Below are 19,249 nucleotides of genomic sequence, written 5' to 3'. Positions count from 1 at the left end.
ATTTAAAAACTGCATTTTGTGTTTACTTGTGTTATCTTTGACTAATATTTAAATTAGTTTGATGATCTGAAACATTTAAGTGTGACAAACATGCAAAAAAAAAGAGAAAGAAATCAGGAAGGGGGCAAACACTTTTTCACACCACTGTAAATTTACTCCCAACAATTCAGTCCTTTCTAGTTATTTAGTTTATTTATTGTCATACAATTTGTTTTTTAACTACTTAATAACTGCCAGATGCATAATGCTTGATGCCAGACAATTCTTTATTTATAACCTACTTAACACTGAGCATTTCAAACTAAAAATCTCCTCCAAACCAAGAGCAATCAGAAAGCCAGTGCTGGTTGTTACCATGTCAAAGAGTCCCTTCTCAGTCCGCTCCTCTGCCCGCTGATTCTGCGCTGCATTCTCTTCTGCCTCCTCAATGTCTGAGCGGGATGCACTTACCTGAAATATACCACACACACTGTTAGGAACAGGAGGAGACACACACTATTTTGCCATGGAAGACATAATGTACTGTATGTGTACCAATGTAACTAGGAGACTTTACAGACTTTTCTAATGATGAAATAACAAAATCAATGTACTGTAGCTACTGAAATAGAACATGAAAAAAATATGATACGCACAACAGTAAACATCTATAATCCTGAAAATGCTTCTTCAATTCAATTTATTTTCAATTCAATTTTATATAGCGCGAATTCATAACAGAAGTTATCTCATTGTACTTTTCCTATAGAGCAGGTCCAGACCGTACTCTTTATAATATCATTATTATGATAACAAAACATAGTATTGGACATAGGAAGAACACACTTAAAAATAAATACATTACCCATAACCAGCCTCACGCTCTCCCCTAATCTACCTTATTCCCCCCACCCCCACCCCCACCCCGGAGTGCAGTTAAGATTCGGCTCATTCTGCGAGATGAGACTAAAGGTCTGTGAGCCATAGTTTTAATATTGGGACTTTTCCAGTATAAGTCCATATGCGAGGAATCATTGTTGTATCTGTTTTAGTTTCCTTACATTTTTAGATATCCCCAGAATTATTAAAATTGGGTCTGGGTCTATCTGAACATTCAATATCTTTGACGAAAAAGCAAAGATATCAATCCAGTAACCTTGTATTTTGGCACAAAAACCTCTAACCCTAACCCCAGTGGCTGGCAGCTCCTTCAAAAATGCTACATTTTTGTTAGAGATTTTTTCCGACTGTATTGCTGAAAAATTATTGAATGATGTCTGATTGGATTTGATTTAAAGGGCTAAGCCAAAATTGTTCAAATCGACTGGATCAGGAGATTTTGACTATGGCAACGGCTGCACATGCAGATGCTGTGGCCTGTAGGCTAGCTCCTTCAAACTCTGCTACATTTTTGTTTTTATCTGTTATGTTATTTTTTTCCGGCTTTATTGCTGAAACACGTATTACTTATATTCATCAGAAACGGGAGCAAGGTTTGGATTAAAGAGCAGCTGACCTTGAGACGATCCACCCAGCCAGATCAACCGGACCAGACACCATGGCGGGTGATGTGATTGCCCCAGGAGGAGAGGAAGAATCGGGATAGGAGCCATGCTGGCCCAGTTTGGACTTAAGGCTGCTCCTGCCTAATGTCTGGTCTGGACGAAATGGGACTCAGGCTGGCCAAGCAATGAAAATTTGGGACTGTTGTGCACACATCTTTACAAGCGCTTTGAGTAGTCAGAAAGACTAGAAAGGCGCTATATAAGTACAGTCCATTTACAGTCCATTACAAAGACCTGCTCCGCCAACATCCCAGATCAAGCACTCGATGGGTGGAACGTGTTCCGAGCTGAAGGAGTGCAAGACTCTGGCGGGACGAGGGGAGGCGGACTCTGTGTTTACTTCAATGGTGCTTGGTGCTCAAGCAGAGTCAAAGTGGATGGACACTGTTTCCAGATGGTGAACATTTTAGGTGAAGATAATACCCATATTATTATCTTGCCTCCCTTGTTTGCAGCAAGCCGGAGAGCAAACAGCTTTGTGACCGCAGTGAAAATGTTGTTTTTGAGAGGTTAAACGCCAACAAACATGGATTGAAGCAGAATATTTTGTTAGATAAAAACGTGAATTTTGGAAATGATTACATCTATGACTTTTGGACTTTACAACGCTCTGGAGCTGGAAATGTTTGGATCACATGGAAACAGCCTTGATGTTACGCTCTGGCATCCTCCATCAGCTGTGCCAGTGAGTCGGTGACACAGCGCTACTAGCTTAAAAACACATGTAGAGTTTGCGGACGTAGTAGCTAAATCTGTCCATGAAAAAAAAAATATTTTTCAGCAGATATCTTAGTTACAATAAGATTGAGCTAGCAAGGCAGTTTTGTGTTTATATGTGTGGTATTTATTCAGTTTGGAAAATCCCACAATCTCTAGAAAGCATTAGCTCAAGTCAGCTGGCTGACTCAACAGGGACTAGAAATAGTCTCTGTTGCTAGGTGGTAACTAAGGGTCGGCCTACTGAGTAGTAAACTAGGTTTCATTACATAGGATGCTACTGACGTGTCAGACCCCATGTGTTTCCAGGGAACGGAGATAACGTTAGCAAATTGCCCCACAATATGAATACATTTTGATTCTATCTGTTTATTTTGTTGATAACTGTTGTATAATCGCAATATTACACTTAAGGGTGTGCTTAATGTCAATTGCCTCAGTCCTGACCGCATTACTGTCGCGCCAATAATGACGTTAAGCACACCATCTCGTGTAATATTGCTTAAATGGTGATTTGAGGTTGAGATACATATATAACAAAAGATTATCTACATACAAGGATATCTTATTAATAGTATACTCCATATTGTAGCCACGTATATCAGGGTGACATTGAATAGTCTCATGTGGCATGTGGCTCCAGCGCTAAGCAAATAGTAAAGGGCTAAGTACAGACCCCTGCCTAGCGCCTCTGCAAAGCCTAAATTGGGCAGACAGCATCTGATTCGTGAGTATCCTTGCAGTAGGATTGCTGTACAGTAGCTTGATCCAAGAAATTAACTTATCACCCATCTGAAACTTTTCCAGGACTGCAGAGGTACGACCATTCAACTTGATCAAACACCTTTTCAGTGTCTAGAGTCAGTATTATGAATTCTTTCAGAATTCTGGGGTGCATGATGATAAAAAGGCGTCTGAAGTTGAGAAAAGAGCTCCTTTCAGGGACAAAACCCCTTTGATCTGTATGCACAAGTTTACCCTTTAGACTTGATGAGTCTTCTAGCTGGCATTTTGGCCAAAAATGTTTGGGCTCAGTTCAGTAGAGAGAGAGATAGGTCTGTAAGACTTCCTACTTCCTCCAGATCTTTCCCTTTCTTTGGAATTAGGGTAATAATAGCTTCATTCAGTGTTTGGGCACATTACATCAGTTGTGTTTTAAGTAGAATTATTTGGAGTTAACCACTTACATCCAGTTTGAGCATCTTTCCGATGATCACCTCCAGTACGTCTCGTCGAATTGACGGAATGTACATGGTCACCCTCAGGAGGTTGTGGACATAACACTCCTGTAGAAAGCAACAAACTATCAATCAACAAAACACTACTATGTTAATGATGCAGATCAGATTTTACTCTTCAGTACTTTTTCTAGATTTCAACTATGCCTGATGTGTGTTCAGACAGAAGCTGGTTTGAACAAGACAATGTTGACGGCACGCAATATGTTACAATATACAGTACATCTATGTATAATGTGCATCACGTCTGAGCACCTAAACATTAAATTAAAAGGATTTTGTGGCAATTACAGTGACCAACTTGTAATTTTTCCACACTTCCACAGCTTGTTTGAGCATTCTGATCAGTGTTGCACCGATTACTGCAAGTAGCCAAAACTAATCAGATTCAACTCGCACTGTCTGAGAATGGCTGAACCTCTCTATTGCCTCCCCACAGGATAAGAGGTCTGTTTCCTGATGTCATTGAAGTAACCACGTTTTCTGGGTGACGAGGTCACCTATATACATGCATTCGCTACTTGCTGCTGTTTGAGGCCACCGACAAAATACAACCAGGTCACCTTCAAGTGTGATGTGGTACAACAATCGTAGAAAAGGTTTCAGTCGTAGTCATCTGGACACTGTTGTCAGAATCAAGACGTTTCGGCTCCCATCCGGAAGTCATTCTCAGTTGTGAAAAAATTGGACGGGAACTGGAAATTTAAGTTACTCTTCTTGATTCTGAAAACAGTGTCCAGATGACTATGACTGAAACCTTTTCTACGATAGAACACTCCTGGACGAATGAGGGACTACACCGTGGTACAACAATCACAATTGTCCTATGTCAAGTTTGGCAGTCCTGTATGATGTGAAGCATCATTCAGTTGTCTCTTACCAGTGTTCTGGAGGATTTCTGTACGAAGGGGAAGTTCTCTTGGAGAATGGGCATCAGGAAGCGACTCGTGCTGTAAGAAGACGACAAACCTTTGCAGTACAATACATAACACTGGGCAGGAAATTAATGTTTGTGAAGATCTGATGAAGATCATGCACAATAATGCACGCTTGTACTGTATTTTTAAATATGCAGTTAGAAAGTATTTTCAAAACAACAATCCATACAATACTGACTGACAGTATCCCTTGTCTCTTGTCTAGTTTTGTCATAGTACTTATCCCTTGTAAAGATTATCCTTGAGAAAAAAACAATTGGACTGTTTAAGAACACATTTTAGAACACATTTATATACGGGCATGTTCACTAACCATGTTGCAAATTACCATCAGTGTCCACAATATTTCAGATCTGACGGGGACTGTTCTGACACGTGCTGCGCCTGTCTGGAGAGCAATGGACTAACTAAAGTTTTCTGCTGCTGACCTTGGAATATTGGTTTAAGAGAAGACTGTTTTGGAACTGGAAGCATACATTCATCAAGCAAAAAGCAGGCTGTTTGTGAGGAAGTAATTGGTTAAACAGCCCGATATCCTCAGCTTAGTGATAGGCTGGTTAATTGGTCAGCCGATTAATCAGGCTGATTATCTGGCATTCTGAGATATTCGGCATTGGCCAATGCCTGGGCTCACGAGCCAATAAACAAAAAATGTCAGCCTCATCAGTGTGGCTGCTGTGGAACGATGTTAGCGCTCCGCCTCTTGAGTTTTGGGAAGGTGGTGAAAAAGTTAGTTTCGAGCCCTGTACTATAACTCTCACGCATCCTGCTGTAAACGTTTGCCTAAATTTGCTCAGTCACCATCGTCTTTTCTAAATGTTAACACGTCTCTCCCATCCTGTATATTAGGTTGTAATGTGCATGGAATAATAGAATTATACATGACTTTTCTTTGTTTTGATATCGGCATTATATATTGGCCATCGGCCGCATGGGAAATTGAAAAACTCATAATCAGTCGACCACCACATCAGCTCATCAAAGATCAGTGACTGAATGAGATACGAGTCAAAGTGAGAGATTTATTGTAAAACTCAGCCTAGTTAATAAGTAGTTATTACTGGCTGCTTGAATCATATCACACTGGACTGAAGCTGCTGTGAAACATTAGAAGTCCGGAAAAGTAAGCAGGAGGGAAACAGAAAGGTGAAGTCTTGTAATCCTGTTGGTAATAACAGGATGTTGCGTTGCTGTTCTTTTGCCTTATGCTGTGGTGCTGTCCTGAGTTTCTGCAGTAAGGTTGCTTTATAATGCAGACGTTACAGTTAGCAGTGATAAATCAGGTACAGCAAATATTTGTATGTATTTCCATTCCATCCTTCTATATTTTGTGCCTCTGAACAGGAACACCTTAAAATACATATTGCATGAGACCAAACATGCAATTTTCAGTGGTGCCGCTTTTCTTTAATTTTAGTAAGATGTTAGTGCGGCCCTTTATTAAATAACGACAAATGCAATTTGACTGTTTAGTGCCTAAAAAAATCCTTAGTAAATATCCCCCACATTCCCTAAAGGATTGTTCAACTAGCATGCATTCAGCAGGTTAGGGCTGGGCGGTATGGCCTAAAATTTATATCACGGTATAATTTGAAGTGCAGATGTTAACAGTATATATCACGGTATATTCGCTTTTCTTAAAAGTTTAATATAAATGCTACTGAAGGGGTAACGCACTGGTATGGCAACTGCATGGCAGTTTACTGTACTTTTGAATGTATTACTAGGACATATTTCACATAGTACAGAGACATTTTAAGAACATGTATTGTGCAAAACTGCAATAAATAGAAAAAAATACAAAACCTTTTATATTTGTGTATATATATTTTAAAAATACTTATGTATATATATAATATTTGAAAGAATACATTACCCTATTTCTAGTAGGTTATTTCTTAATTCTACTTAATTTTACACCTTATTTTAGTGTTTACTCACAAACTACTTTAATCTGCTCACCTTGCTTTTCCCTTCACTTCTCTTCTTCCCAAGCGCGCGGGAGCGAGGGGAGGTTGTCCTCCAGTTAATTGATCGCAGCTTTTTTTGGTCAAGCAAGATGAGGGCTCTACTGGTCAGCACGGGGTGGGAAAATTCATACCGGTGTACTTTCTATACCGTTTATATATCGTCCACCACTACCGGAGGTATAGACTTAGAATATTATGCATTATATTTGAACAAATACATATGTTCAAATAGATGCAGTGATCAGTAATATGCTGGGGTTTTTTAAGAAAAACATTTGTTATTGGAAATTCAGAGCTGGTTCATTTCTGGCCCTAACAAAGTATAAAGCCAAAACTTTACGTTTGGTGAATAAAAACACTAAAACCAAGACAAGAAGAGAACAAACTGGCAGAATAATAAGTGACTTACGATGGAACATATCTGGTGATGAGCTGCAACGCCTGGTGACACTGATCGAAGTTTCTGGGGAGGTCTTAACAAATCAAAGTGGCAGTAGAGAGTTAATTCATTTGCATTTAACCAGAGAATTTGAGGCGGAGGATGTATTCTCTGCTGCTGCCCTGCTTCACAGTCACACTGCTCACTGCCCTTCTTTTCAACCTCAGCAAGCAGCAAAACACCAATATATGCAAATGTCATTTGAAAGAAGGGAGGGGTGACCTACTCTCATCTTCATCATCTGAATCAGAGATATCGACTCCTCCTTCACAGACGGTCACTCTCTCTGGAAGAAAAAAACACACGCGTGTTATTTCACCATGAGTCACTGATGGTGGGAAACAGTAAATACATTATATGGCCACTGTTCCCCTTTGCCTTAAACTCAGGCAACAGACTAGTGATGTTAAGAAAACAAACATTACTTTACTACTTTGACACCACTGTGAGAGCTTGAATTCCGTATTTTATCTGATAAACTTTGGGTTATTTTACCACCAGTCAGGGGAACCTACTGGGAGTGAAGTGGGAGACCACCATCTTGAGGCAGGCACACAGGTAGACAGTCTGTGCTGAGACCAGGTTACTGAGGAAGGCCATGTACTCCTCCACCACAGCCTGGCTCCGGCCCACCCACGGAAGCCTCTAGAAAACACAACCAGAGAAACGTTTTAACGGTCGACAGGCAGATTATTAGTTTGCCCAATATCTTGATGGATAATTGGATGTCTGATGATGAATCGTGTTACACAAAGATGCGGGCACTATACAGTATTCCAGAAGATATACCCATTATTGCAATTTGCTTCTGAATAATTGATAATACTCTATCATGGTAAAAGTGATTTTATGTTATGATGTCAATATATCTCATAACATCAGAGACTGCTGTGCCCACATCTTTACAGAGACCTGCTCGGATCAAGCGCTCGACGGGCGGCCCGTGCTCCGAGCTGACAGAGCGCAGGACTCCGGCAGGATGAGGAGGACGAGGACTCAAATGTCGAACCTTAATTAAACCTAACCTAATTAAAAAAATGCACTGCAGAATTATTTTCTGGGTGTTTACGTGTAGGCTATGTATATATGTACATAATTAACTGTATATTGTTTTATTTTATATTACCCTATTGTAATATGTATTTAATTATCTGTTGTGTTCTTTGTGTGTAACATGAAGGGACTAGAGATTTTCATTTCATTATACAAATTGTGATGTAAAATGATAAATAAATGACCTTGTACCTATATAACGCTGTAGAAACTATTATGAAATAATCAGACAGAAAGGTCTGCTTTTGGCTAATTCCGTGAATACCTGAGAAATCAAGGTTACTTAGATCAACTCAAAAGTCATTTAAAATGTATTAATAATATTGCCATTAATCAGTCCTACCCACTGATTTAAAACCTTGCCCACAATGGTCTAATAAAACCTGTGGCACATTCAGGGGTCCCATGCTGCGCACGGTATTTCCAGAACCGAGTCAGCCACCTACTCAGTCCAAGTAGCTACACAGCAACACCGTGAGGACAGCAACTACCAGTTATTTTCTATTTGGATTAATCTGACCATTTTCTCAATTAATCGACTTGGTGTTGTCGATAAAATGTTGCAATTCTGAAAAATGTCAAAAACAATGTCCCAGAGGACAAGGTGACATCTACAAATTTGTCCAACCAACAGTCCAAAACCCAAAGATATTCAATTTATGTATTTATTTATTATTTATTGAATCATGTACAACCGAGAAAAGCAGCAAATTATCACGTTTGATAATGTTTGGCATTTTCCCTTGAAAAATGACTGAAGCGATTAATCTTTGGTACTTAATTTAACCTAGCTGTATAATATTTTGATTTGCACATCTCTTATTTCTTACTAGAAATAACTGTCTCGTTGCTTATTTTATTATTATTTCTATTTCTATTCCAGTGCTTCTGCTCCTGTGTGCACTGAGTGGCAGTGAGCAGCTGGAAGAAAGAGTTAATCAATAAAGGATTTCTGATTCTAATCAATTATCAAAATAACTGCCCATTTATTTTCTATCAACTAGTTGATTAATCGCCTAATCGTTTCAGTTCTTAACATGGTACAGGTCCCCATGGTGGTTTGTGAATATGAAAAGCTACAATAGGCACTGTTCACGCTTTCCCTCTGGTCTTTCCACACTCACCAGGACAGTATAGATGAGCTGCTCATGGTCCTTGGTTAGCTGGGTCACACAGCTCCGGAATTCTTGTAGCCAGTTGATGATCTGAGCATCCTGTCGGAGGAGAGAGCTCACTGAGAAACAAAGGTACGTAATCTACGCTTCCTGTTATTACACGGATCTCAGGTCACCTCAAACACACTGACACTTTGAATGTACCTTTATCTCTGGATCAGCCAGCTGGTGTTTCAGCAGCTCATAGTCACCGGAGTCTCCCTTCAGACAAGACAAACAGCGAGTCATACACGGTAAGCTGCCAACCAGCTCACGTTTCCCTTGTTAATATACGTTAACGTTAGCAACACAGAGCTATTCTCCATCATTAACACCTTCGGTCAGTGTTCAAACGTTCCTAGTCTTTTTAATTAATAACGGCTAAGACAGACTGGCATAACGTTACCACTCACCTGTTTATGTTTAGCTAACGTCTCCACAACACTCCCTCCAAACCTGACAGTCTTAACAGGAGGAGTGTTCAAAAAGTCCCGGCCGTGTGTCTCCATGTTTCTCCGCGCTCATGGAAGAAGTAACGTGAACGCTGGCTGGTTTTTGAGATGCTAGCAAACGTTGGCTGTCTTTACGCTAAAAGATTCAGCTGAAGAGGAAAAGGCCGTGGTCTCATTTTTATTCGGTAAGGTCATTAACAGTCGAATGTTAATGATTTTTGTAAAGTTATTACAATGTTTTGAAAATAAATGCCATACCATGCCGAACATAAACAAGCGCGTGGAGAGAACCGCGTACTTACGGAAGTGAATACATTCTTCTTCTTTGGTGTTTCATGGCGGGCGGCGGGCGGCAGCCGTCGTTAAGGTGCATTACCGCCACCTACTACGTTGGAGTGTGGACCAGAGTTATCTATCTCCTTTAACAAACAAACAAAAACAAAAAACATACACACATATTTCACTGATCACTAAATTCTTTTGATTAGCCCAGTTTCTTTAAAATAATGGAAAAGCCTCCCTAACCCGATGTCAAACCCATTTTTTGGACTAATTTCTTCCACTCCAAGCTTCCTGATTTCCCTCTAGTGATTCTCGTGCTGGAGTACTTTTGGCAGTGAACAATTACATGCTCCACTGATTCCTCTCTTCGACAGGCCTCACAGAATCCAGAGGGATGGCCGTTTATTAAGTGCAGGGTTTTACTAAGTCCGGTGTGTCCTACCCTCAGCCTCGTCAAGACGCTCTCCTCTTTGGTGCACTTCTCGCTGCACTGCAGAAAGGTGTCCTCCTGTGCTCTGCCACTCTTTAATGATGTGTAATAATTATTCCTTTTGTTCAGATTTACTGATCTCCTCATGCTTCAGAGCATGTTCTGCTAATGCGTCCACACCTTCATTGCCCTTAATCCCTCTGTGAGCTGGTATCCACACAAATGTTATCAAAATGTTCATGTTTCATATAGCTCATTAACTATATCCAGCTTACTGTGAGATGTAAATGACTGCAAAGATATTAATGCAGAACACGACTCTGTACAAAGAATAACCTTTTTTATTTGTAACTCTTCTATCCACTGTAGTGCTGTTGCAATCGCCAACATCTGGACTGTATACGGATAAATGATCTGACGTCCTTCAATTAACAGAAACGTGAAAGGCTGGTATTCTGAAAGCAAAACCTGTGCTCCCTATATTAGGATGTCTGTGGATGTCTATCTTCAGAATGCCCTTGAAGATTTGCCCAGCAGTTCATCATTAACTGTTTACGTCTAATATGCAGCAGCGCTTCACCCACCTCAGCCTGAAGGACGGACACAGGAGTTGCTTTGACAGCTCCACAACAAAGTCTCAAAGCTAGAACTTGCACCACCTCCAACTTCTTGAATGAGGTTTTTGCTGCCACCCACACTCTAACACTGATCTAATCAGCGCTTGTTAAACATCTCATCACATTCAATATCTTTTTACACTTGGTGTTTATCCCATTAATATGTTCATTACATGTTAACTTTGCGTCAAACCACGCACCCAAAAATGTAAAGACTTTGACTTGCTCTAACCTTTGCCCATACATCTTTATCTGTGCATCAACACCTCTCTTTTTAGTGAACATTACTATTTAGTTTTTTTCAGTTGAAAACTTGAATCCCCATGAATATGACAATTTTTCAACCACAATAACTGCCTCTTGTATTTTTCCCATAATATGATTAATGTTCTTTCCCCTTTTTCACAAGGCTCCGTCATCAGCAAACAATGACCGTCCAATATCGCCACGAACTTGAGAAAAAACAATGTATAAATGATGTTTTTTCTCAAGTCTGGGCGATATTGGACGGTTGTTTTAATTTTTTTATCAATCTCCTTCATATCTTCATTTAAGTCTATTTTATCCATTTCTATCTCACATATATATTTAAACATTTTGCACTGCTAAATACCCACTTCCCCAGTGTTCCCTGTGTGCACATCTAATCTAGTCCCTCTCCCATCATTTAAACAACCGTGCTATTTTCTTCTAGCAGTTCTTCAATTACCTCACCATTTGCATCTGTTCTTATTCCTCCCCATCACGTGCTATGTGCATTAAAGTCCCCACATACCAACACCCTATTACCATCTAGCCCTGCAATTTGTGTTAACGTCCTCAAATCTAACTCACTTCTTTGGGAGCACCTCCTCCTCAAACTCAAGCACAACATACTCACTGTCCTTCCTCACTCCCTCTCTGGTTACCTGCAACCGTCGAGCACCTTTCAGAATTCCTCCTTTTAGGTTTGATTTTATTTCCTCCACTGTGACTCCGACTGGCACCCCTCAAATCACTCCCTTACTCCACTTACCACTTTAAACTGCCCGATTTCTTTCTTTCTTTCAGACCGCTTTCTCTGTTCTTCATTTTAAACAATCAACAAATTACCATCTCTCAAAACCTTGGCTATTTGAATGTTCCCAATCTGGTTTCTCAAAACGGTTGTCAACTTCACCGGACTCATTGAAGAAATTCCAATTTCCTCGCCAAATCTCAATATAATCTTAAATTCCAACCCTTCTTGATCTCTCCCCTCTATTCCTCCTCCAAAACCTTCACTGCTCCTGATTTTCTTTGTACTGGTCCCAGCAAAATTATTTCCTCTTTTCTCCCTCCTTCTCTCACTACCTTGGCTTATGTCCATACTCATACTCTCCATACTCCATACTCCATACTCATCACTATCAACTATGTCAGAATCTCCCCACTCTGGTCCATTCACAACATAGTTGTGCCTACCTGCCACAGCTTTCTTCAGCTCATTGGGTTTCTCCATTCTTGTTAGTTCTCCTCATTTCCAACATCCAACTGCCAAACGTGCCTTTCTCCCAGGATCATCTGTCAGCTTTCTCTGATTGTTTTGTTGAAAAGTTTTAACCATTCGTCGCCTCGTCACCTAGAGCGAGTGGGTACGTGACCAGAAATTAATACAAAACACCTGTGTTGCATTCAAAGTCTTCCCACAAGCTTGAGTTCCGGTTAGCCTAGGATGCATGCCTGATTATCAGTGCCCAATCCTCGTTCGAGATGAACCGCGCGCCGGAAAATGGACGAGATCAGGCAGCAGCAGCAGAGGGCAATGACAGAAAGCTGCAGTCAAGTCGGACACTCTCCAGCAGCCTTCAAAGAATATACAGGAAGTCACAGAAATATTTACATCCTGTTAGATCCATCTGTAGGCTTCCTGTAGTTTGCAAACCACATTCAGATAACTTGGTCTACTTCGTGTTGTTTTTGCTTGAACATCTGCATGTGTGTAGTCCACACAGGAGGACGTTACAGCAGTAAGATAGTCTGTTATGGATGGCTATCAAACTTTAATGTATCGAAGAATCCAGCCAGTGTAGGTATGCCGATATGGATAAAATACATTTGAAAATGCCAAGTGGCTCCAAGCATTTAATGTTAGCATTTTTTGTTTCTGTGTTGCTGGTCATGTAAATTAAGCACTTTTTAAGTATTTGTGAAAATAAATCTTGAGTTTAAATGAGTTCAAAATTGATACCATACTGTTGAGCACAAACAGTTTGAATCACGTTACATTAGCTCGTTAATGGGCAGCAGGCGTTAGCTGCTCGGAGGCTCCTGCATGTGCACTCAATTTCACGTTGATCGGGATGTATAAATGGTGTTCAGGACTTGGCGCATGCACAGTTTTATACATCTAAAATTTCTGTATGTACATACTTTTCATGTTTTGTGAATAGAGCAGAGCCAAGATGGCGCCAGTTTAAAACGTTCGTTTATACAGCAGACCATCGCTTACTGAAGCCAAAGGGAGACCCCGGAGCTCATAACAAATGCTACCCTACTCACTGCGATCAACAAGATCGGTGAAAATCAAGACTCCTTTCTTGAGAAACTTCAGTGTATTGAGAAATGTGCCAACGAGAACTTCTGTTGGAGATGCAGATGAGGGGTCTTACTACTACCATGACAGAGTTGGAGCAAAGGGTCTAATCTCTAATGAGAGAGAACAATGTGCTAAATGAAATCGATGCCTACAAGATGGAATTTGAAGATTTCCGGTGTCCTGGAACAAGAAAGTGAAAACGTCAAGATGACTGTGATTAAGTTACTGTCCAGAGTCTCACCAGGGATCAAGGATTCCCTCCAAAACACGGTGGATGTGGCACATCGATTTGGACCCAAGAATTCTAAGGGCGGCAGGAATGGTACGAACACGCAACCACGCCGCATTATTGTACAGTTTCTATCACGAACACGTTGTGATCGTGTTTGGGCAGACACCAAACACTCAGTTTCTGAAGCAAAAAAAAATCAAGATCACAGAGGACTTAACACAACATGTAAGGGATGCAAGAGCCAAACTGTGGCCACTTGTGGAACAAGCAAGAAAAGAAGGGAAGTTGGCTAGCTACAGTTGTCCATTAGCCATCATCGCTGGAAGAAGGATCGCAGCACAAGATGTCACCTCATCTTCAGATGGTTCATCAGCTGCCTTATCCCATTCCAAGGTTACTACTTGATATAGTCTGTCCACTGGAGTTTCTAGATGATTTCTTCTATTTAGTCTTCAAATGGAAGTTAACTTTTTCTTAAAGGGGAACCCCCTAAAGATGGGTTGAATATGTTCATTTGCTGAGGTTACTGTTAGTCTGTGAAGATAACATTATCTCAGCTCAGTAGATTTAAGAACATTGCATTTATCTCTACTGTTTAGACAGTATGCCTTGGACTGTTTCAGAAAGGTCAGGTATTTCTTTTTTTTATTTAACTTTCCATATATATTTAATTACATTTATTATTGGCAAGGGCGCCAGTAACTTTTCTATACAGTATTTGCCTCCTTGCCTGCACTTTGCTTCTTACAAGATAACTTCTTTTCTAATGAATACGAATTTACTGACCTTTTTCTGTTTTTTTTATTCCATTGAACAAAGATTCTGAATTATTTCCTCTGTATTGGACTAAGTTATTGAATGATATTATACTCCTTGTTCCTTTACTTTTTTTAGTTGGGGGGCAGTGTCCATTAATTTAGGCACATTTTACTTTGCCTTCATTTTTCCGCAGCCAGGAAGGTTCCCCCCTTAATCTCCTCTTTAATGTTGGAGAAAATATATTTCTCTTTTAGTTTTACAATACCATGTTTGAGTCTGCAGCTCACTTTAACATATTCGTAATTTTTACTTTTGGACTTTTCCCCACATTTTCAAGGTTACACACTTTCAAGTTACTACCTATAAGGTAACAAATTTTCTCTTTCTTGTTTTTCTCGTAATGTACGAAGCCTAAGAGAAATAACCAAAAGAAAAGCCTTATTTTTGTTTTGTAAAGCACAAAAAAGGACATTTACTTTTTACAAGAAACGCAACTCATGTCAAAGAGACGAAACATTTTGGCGCAATCAGTGGGGTGGGAAAGCTCTTTTTTGTCATGGTTCTAATCATTCCGGGGGCATTATGATCTTATTTGATCGTAGCTTTAATGGATCTATTACTGAATCACAACTTTCTTCTGAAGGCAGATGGATATTAATTGTTATTCAAATTGGTGATTTGTTAATTATTTTAGCCAATATTTATGGTTTTAATAGGACCACTCTAAATAAGGCACTCCTTCAGGAGTTGCCTACCAAGATACTCACTCTAAAAAATACATTTCCTTCAGCCACACTCAATATTGGTGGTGACTTTAATGAGGTCTGAGGATCTGTATGTTGACAGATTTCCCCCAGAGGTAGAACAAGTCACCTATCATTATTAGATGCGTTCAGATTTGTAAATCTAAACTCATCTAATTAATTTACATGGTTCAAAGCTGACTTGTCTCAGAAATCTCGCATCGATCTTTGGCTTATCTCTGGTTCTCTGGCACCCTCCTTATGCTCTCCTGCTCCTCTAACGGACCATGCTGGAATTGATCTTTTCCTATCCAATGCAAAATTCAATAAGCAAACGTAATTCTTCTTTCCTTCAACAATCCTCCTATTGTTTAGGCATTAAGGAATTTTAAATAGCTTCATAACCAGACATTTTATCTGCCCTATTTCTACATGGGAGTTGTTTAAATTTGAAGGTAGGAAATTTTCCATCAAGTTTGGCAAACTAACTCAAAAACTAAAATGACAAGAAATGCTAACATTTTAAAAGAAATAAATTATATTTTAAATATACCTCTTCCTAATGATGAAGATAAAACAAAATTGCTGAATATGCGTTATATTAAAAGGCAAAAGGGGCATTTATCAGATCAAGGTCAAAATGGTTGGAATTTGCGGGGGGGAAATGATGGTACAAAAAGATTTCGTCATTACTCGTCAATAACAATCTCTGCATCTATTTCTAATTTTTATCAAAATGATATACTTCTTCTTTTGACGCTCAACCTTGCAGCTCTATTTTTTGATAAAGTTCATTTATTCCTAAAATAAGTCAGGAAAGTCTAGAACTGTGAGAAAGTCCTTTAACTATTGAATAACTTGATGCTATTATCAAGAAAAACCCCTCCAACAAAAGCCCTGGACCCGATGGGTTGCCATTTGAATTTTACAGAACCTTGGGAGGATATTAAAGACATGATTCTGGCTGTCTTTGAGGAATGTACTGAGAATGGAGAGTTAACTGAATCAATGAAACAAGGCCTCATTACTCTAACCCCTAAACCAAACAAAGATATATTCATATTTATATAATTGGCGTCCAATTTCATTAATAAATTTGGATTATAAATTGTTCGCTTCACTCTATGCTAAAAGACTGGAACCTTGTCTGAATGAAATTATATCACCAACTTAATATGAGTTTATGAAAGATAGACATCTAAGTAATAACATTTGTTTAATCCTAGATATATTAGATTACTCTGATTTAAGTAATAAAGAAGAAGTTATACTTTTTTTTTATTTTTACAAAGCCTTCGACACTGTCGAATTAAGTAAAGATTCACTTATGAATGGGTGTTCCCATTCATAAGTGAATCTTTACTTAATTTTGGCTTTGGGGAAAATTTCTGAAACATGGTTCACACTCTATAACAATATCAACAGCAGGGTCTCTTTAGTTAACGGTACATCACCTCGTTTTGATGTTAAAAATAGGAGATAATACTTAATAGTTAGTCGACTAGCTGATGACAAGTGTCTCTTTTTGAAAAATGAAGATCAAGTGCCGGTCATATTGGGCGCTTTAAAGAATTTCTCTAAGGCCTCAGGTCTTGCAATTAATCAGAGTAAATGTGACATTTTAACAGTACATAATTCTGATTAGACATCAATTAGTGGTACAGAAGTAAAAAAAAAAATCAGTAAGATATCTTGGTATTTTATTAAATAAGTCAGCATCTGACAGAGTATCTGCCAACTTCTCACCCGAGGTAGAAAAAGCAAAAAAAATCTTTAATTGTTGGTTGCAGAGACCTTACCATACAAGGCGGTGTGCTGCTGTCAAAGGCAGAAGGTATCTCAAGAATAGTACACCCTGCCATCTCACTTTATGTTGATCCAAAGATTGTTCAGCCATTGATTCTCTCCTATTTAACTTCATATGGAAAAACAAAAGTATGTTAAAAAAAAACATGTATTTTTTAACATGTATCTTTAATGCATTGTATTTTCAAACAATCAATCAGATCTTCAAGATCAATTGGATTAAGCCGTGTTTATCTAAAAATAATTCTCAATGGTCTTATTGTTACAGACTCGCCAGGTTCCCCCATCAATCAACCTCCACAAGATCCCTCGCCGGAATACTAATTACACGCACCTGCTCCCCTTCAGCATCAAATCAGTTCTGGATAAAGGATCACCGCTCATCCCGGTCAGTTGTCCGGTCTCGTTAATGACAGAAAGGACTACTCTCGACAACCCTCGAATTATTCCCTCTACATCTTCTTCGCGCTTCCTCTCCAGCGTGTTCTCCATCCGTGTCCGTGCCAGCGAGGTACCTCTCCACTGCGTGTCTCCCTACCAGCTCTCCACCATCCACGACAGATCCATAAGATTAAGGACAGTATCTGGGCTCCTTCTTCATTGTCTGTGCTTCCATTACCTGCCATCTGTGTCTGCTCTGCTGTTGTTGCAATAAATCTCCATCTTGTCTCAAACATTACTTTCAAACATAATTGTTCTTCACATTCATGCATAATATGGAACAATCAGCATGTACTGTCTAGAAACAACTCCAGATACATATATATATATATATATATATATATATATATATACATACATATACTTACTGATAGAGGCAACCTCTACGGATATGAAGACTGTTCAGAATGAGGGTATAAATATTTCTCAAAGAATATAACCATGTTATAAAAAGTATATCACCAAAGTTACTATTTCTCATCAAAAGTGTATTATTATATGGTCCTCTGAGTGGAGAAATCCCAAGCTCTTAATTGGTAGGAAAGACCTATCTGATCGTATGTGTAATAATCATCATATGGAAACTAACTTTTTCAGAAATCTTAGCAGAGAAAGTTTGGTCAGACCCTAATAAATTCCTCATTCCTAATAAAATATAAGAAGTTCACATGAAGATAATATATAGATACTACCCTTATAATAAATCATTACATTTAAAGCAGATATTTCTCCAGTATGTTCTCTCTGTAAAGAAGTTGAATCACTTATTCTATGAATCTACTTACTCTCAAGAGTTCTGGGTTGAAGTTGCTCTGTTGATTTAAGTTCTATTCTATTATATTTCTAAACTGTAATACTGGCTCATAATCCACTAACTAAATATCACATCCATAAGACTAGAGTGCTCCAAACAACACCTAATATCCGCTTATTTTGTGTTGAACTACAATATCTCTTTGACTGTTTCTAAGATAGTCACAAACAAGAAAGCTAATGAGCTATTGAGACCTCTCAGATAATCAGAAAAACACTTTGTAACAAAGATAAATAAGTTGTACAATATGTGTGTAAGTTTACATCTCTCTCGCTTGATGTTGTATACATTGTTTTCTTTTGTTTTGTTTGTTTTGTATTATGGTTTTTCTTTTAGTTTGTTAATGGTGTTTCATGTTTGAATACAAACTGTTAAAATGATCACTCCTTAATGTGATCAGATGGATTGTATATATTTCTATACGATATATTGTAATACTTGAAATGTGATGTGAAAAAAAATGTTTTGTGAGTATGCCATCTTTAAGTATAAAATCTACTTTTATACCCAGGCTTTGTGAAAATGTAACCACATGCTGTCCAAGGGATAACACTTGGGAGTATTGTGTGTTACAGAAATGAAACGTTAACACGTCTTTTAGGCTGTGGGCCGAGGCTGCGTATCAGTTTTAGAAAATAATGATCCCCATTGAGGGAGGACCTGGATTTCTAAAGTTGTTAGGATTATTTTATTCTTAATCAGATTCTGTTTGTTGCCACTTGAAATTCTTGCACAGTTTTCCAAAATCATTGTCTAAAGTTTGTTGAATTTGCAGGAAAACGCTACAGCTTTCTATATCAGTCAAACCAATAGCATGTCATTACACTGAGCAGATTTGGCCTATGAGGAACTGAGGAATCAGTTGATGGACACAACAGAAAACGTTGGTAGCACCACCACTTGACGTGTGATGGTAAGTATTAATGTTATTGAAAAATGCTAGCTATGCAATTTGTTTGTTTTCTACAAAAATATTTTCAAATGTACAGTGGTGTGAAAAAGTGTTTGCCCCCTTCCTGATTTCTTATTTTTTTGCATGTTTGTCACACTTTAATGTTTCATC

General features: G+C 38.8%; 2 protein-coding genes across 7 annotated transcripts in view; one reads left to right on the top strand and one right to left on the bottom strand.

The window, feature by feature from the left end:
* Positions 1-9,830, bottom strand: part of rrn3 (RRN3 homolog, RNA polymerase I transcription factor) — a 20,442-nt gene extending 10,612 nt beyond the window's left edge. Inside the window, exons 1-9 of one of the 2 annotated variants that reach the window (XM_044182699.1) lie at positions 9,467-9,830; positions 9,219-9,275; positions 9,024-9,113; positions 7,362-7,491; positions 7,073-7,132; positions 6,817-6,880; positions 4,380-4,449; positions 3,449-3,547; positions 355-450 (exon numbers count right to left, since the gene is read on the bottom strand). In XM_044182699.1, the coding sequence (XP_044038634.1) occupies positions 355-450; positions 3,449-3,547; positions 4,380-4,449; positions 6,817-6,880; positions 7,073-7,132; positions 7,362-7,491; positions 9,024-9,113; positions 9,219-9,275; positions 9,467-9,562 (762 nt within the window). In that variant the 5' untranslated portion in view covers positions 9,563-9,830. The remainder of the gene's footprint in view (positions 1-354; positions 451-3,448; positions 3,548-4,379; positions 4,450-6,816; positions 6,881-7,072; positions 7,133-7,361; positions 7,492-9,023; positions 9,114-9,218; positions 9,276-9,466) is intronic. The other variant, XM_044182698.1, reaches the window with a different exon arrangement.
* On the top strand, positions 9,170-19,249 carry LOC122869550. Of its 5 annotated transcripts, none has more exons than XR_006376342.1 (4): positions 9,201-9,307; positions 10,162-10,287; positions 10,587-10,895; positions 17,200-17,695. XR_006376342.1 is itself a non-coding variant. In XM_044182700.1 (3 exons), the coding sequence occupies exons 2-3, from the start codon at positions 13,666-13,668 to the stop codon at positions 17,584-17,586; spliced, it is 738 nt and encodes a 245-aa protein (XP_044038635.1). In that variant the 5' UTR covers positions 9,219-9,307; positions 13,246-13,665; the 3' UTR covers positions 17,587-17,695. The 5 variants fall into 5 exon arrangements, 1 of the variants encoding a protein (XP_044038635.1); XR_006376341.1 differs by having other exon boundaries at positions 10,587-14,016; XR_006376343.1 differs by lacking the exon at positions 10,162-10,287 and having other exon boundaries at positions 9,170-9,307; positions 17,200-19,249.

The sequence above is a fragment of the Siniperca chuatsi genome, linkage group LG21 (genome assembly GCF_020085105.1).
Source record: "Siniperca chuatsi isolate FFG_IHB_CAS linkage group LG21, ASM2008510v1, whole genome shotgun sequence".
NCBI lineage: Eukaryota > Metazoa > Chordata > Actinopteri > Centrarchiformes > Sinipercidae > Siniperca > Siniperca chuatsi.
This window is presented reverse-complemented; position numbering and strand designations above follow the sequence as displayed.

What these genes read in the sequence shown, in the direction of transcription:
- LOC122869550 (XM_044182700.1), top strand. Translation starts at nt 13,666, where the DNA reads ATGTGGCACATCGATTTGGACCCAAGAATTCTAAGGGCGGCAGGAATG. An exon ending in CTGCCTTATCCCATTCCAAG is followed by an intron (nt 14,017 to 17,199) that starts GTTACTACTTGA and finishes TTATTGTTACAG; the next exon opens with ACTCGCCAGGTTCCCCCATC.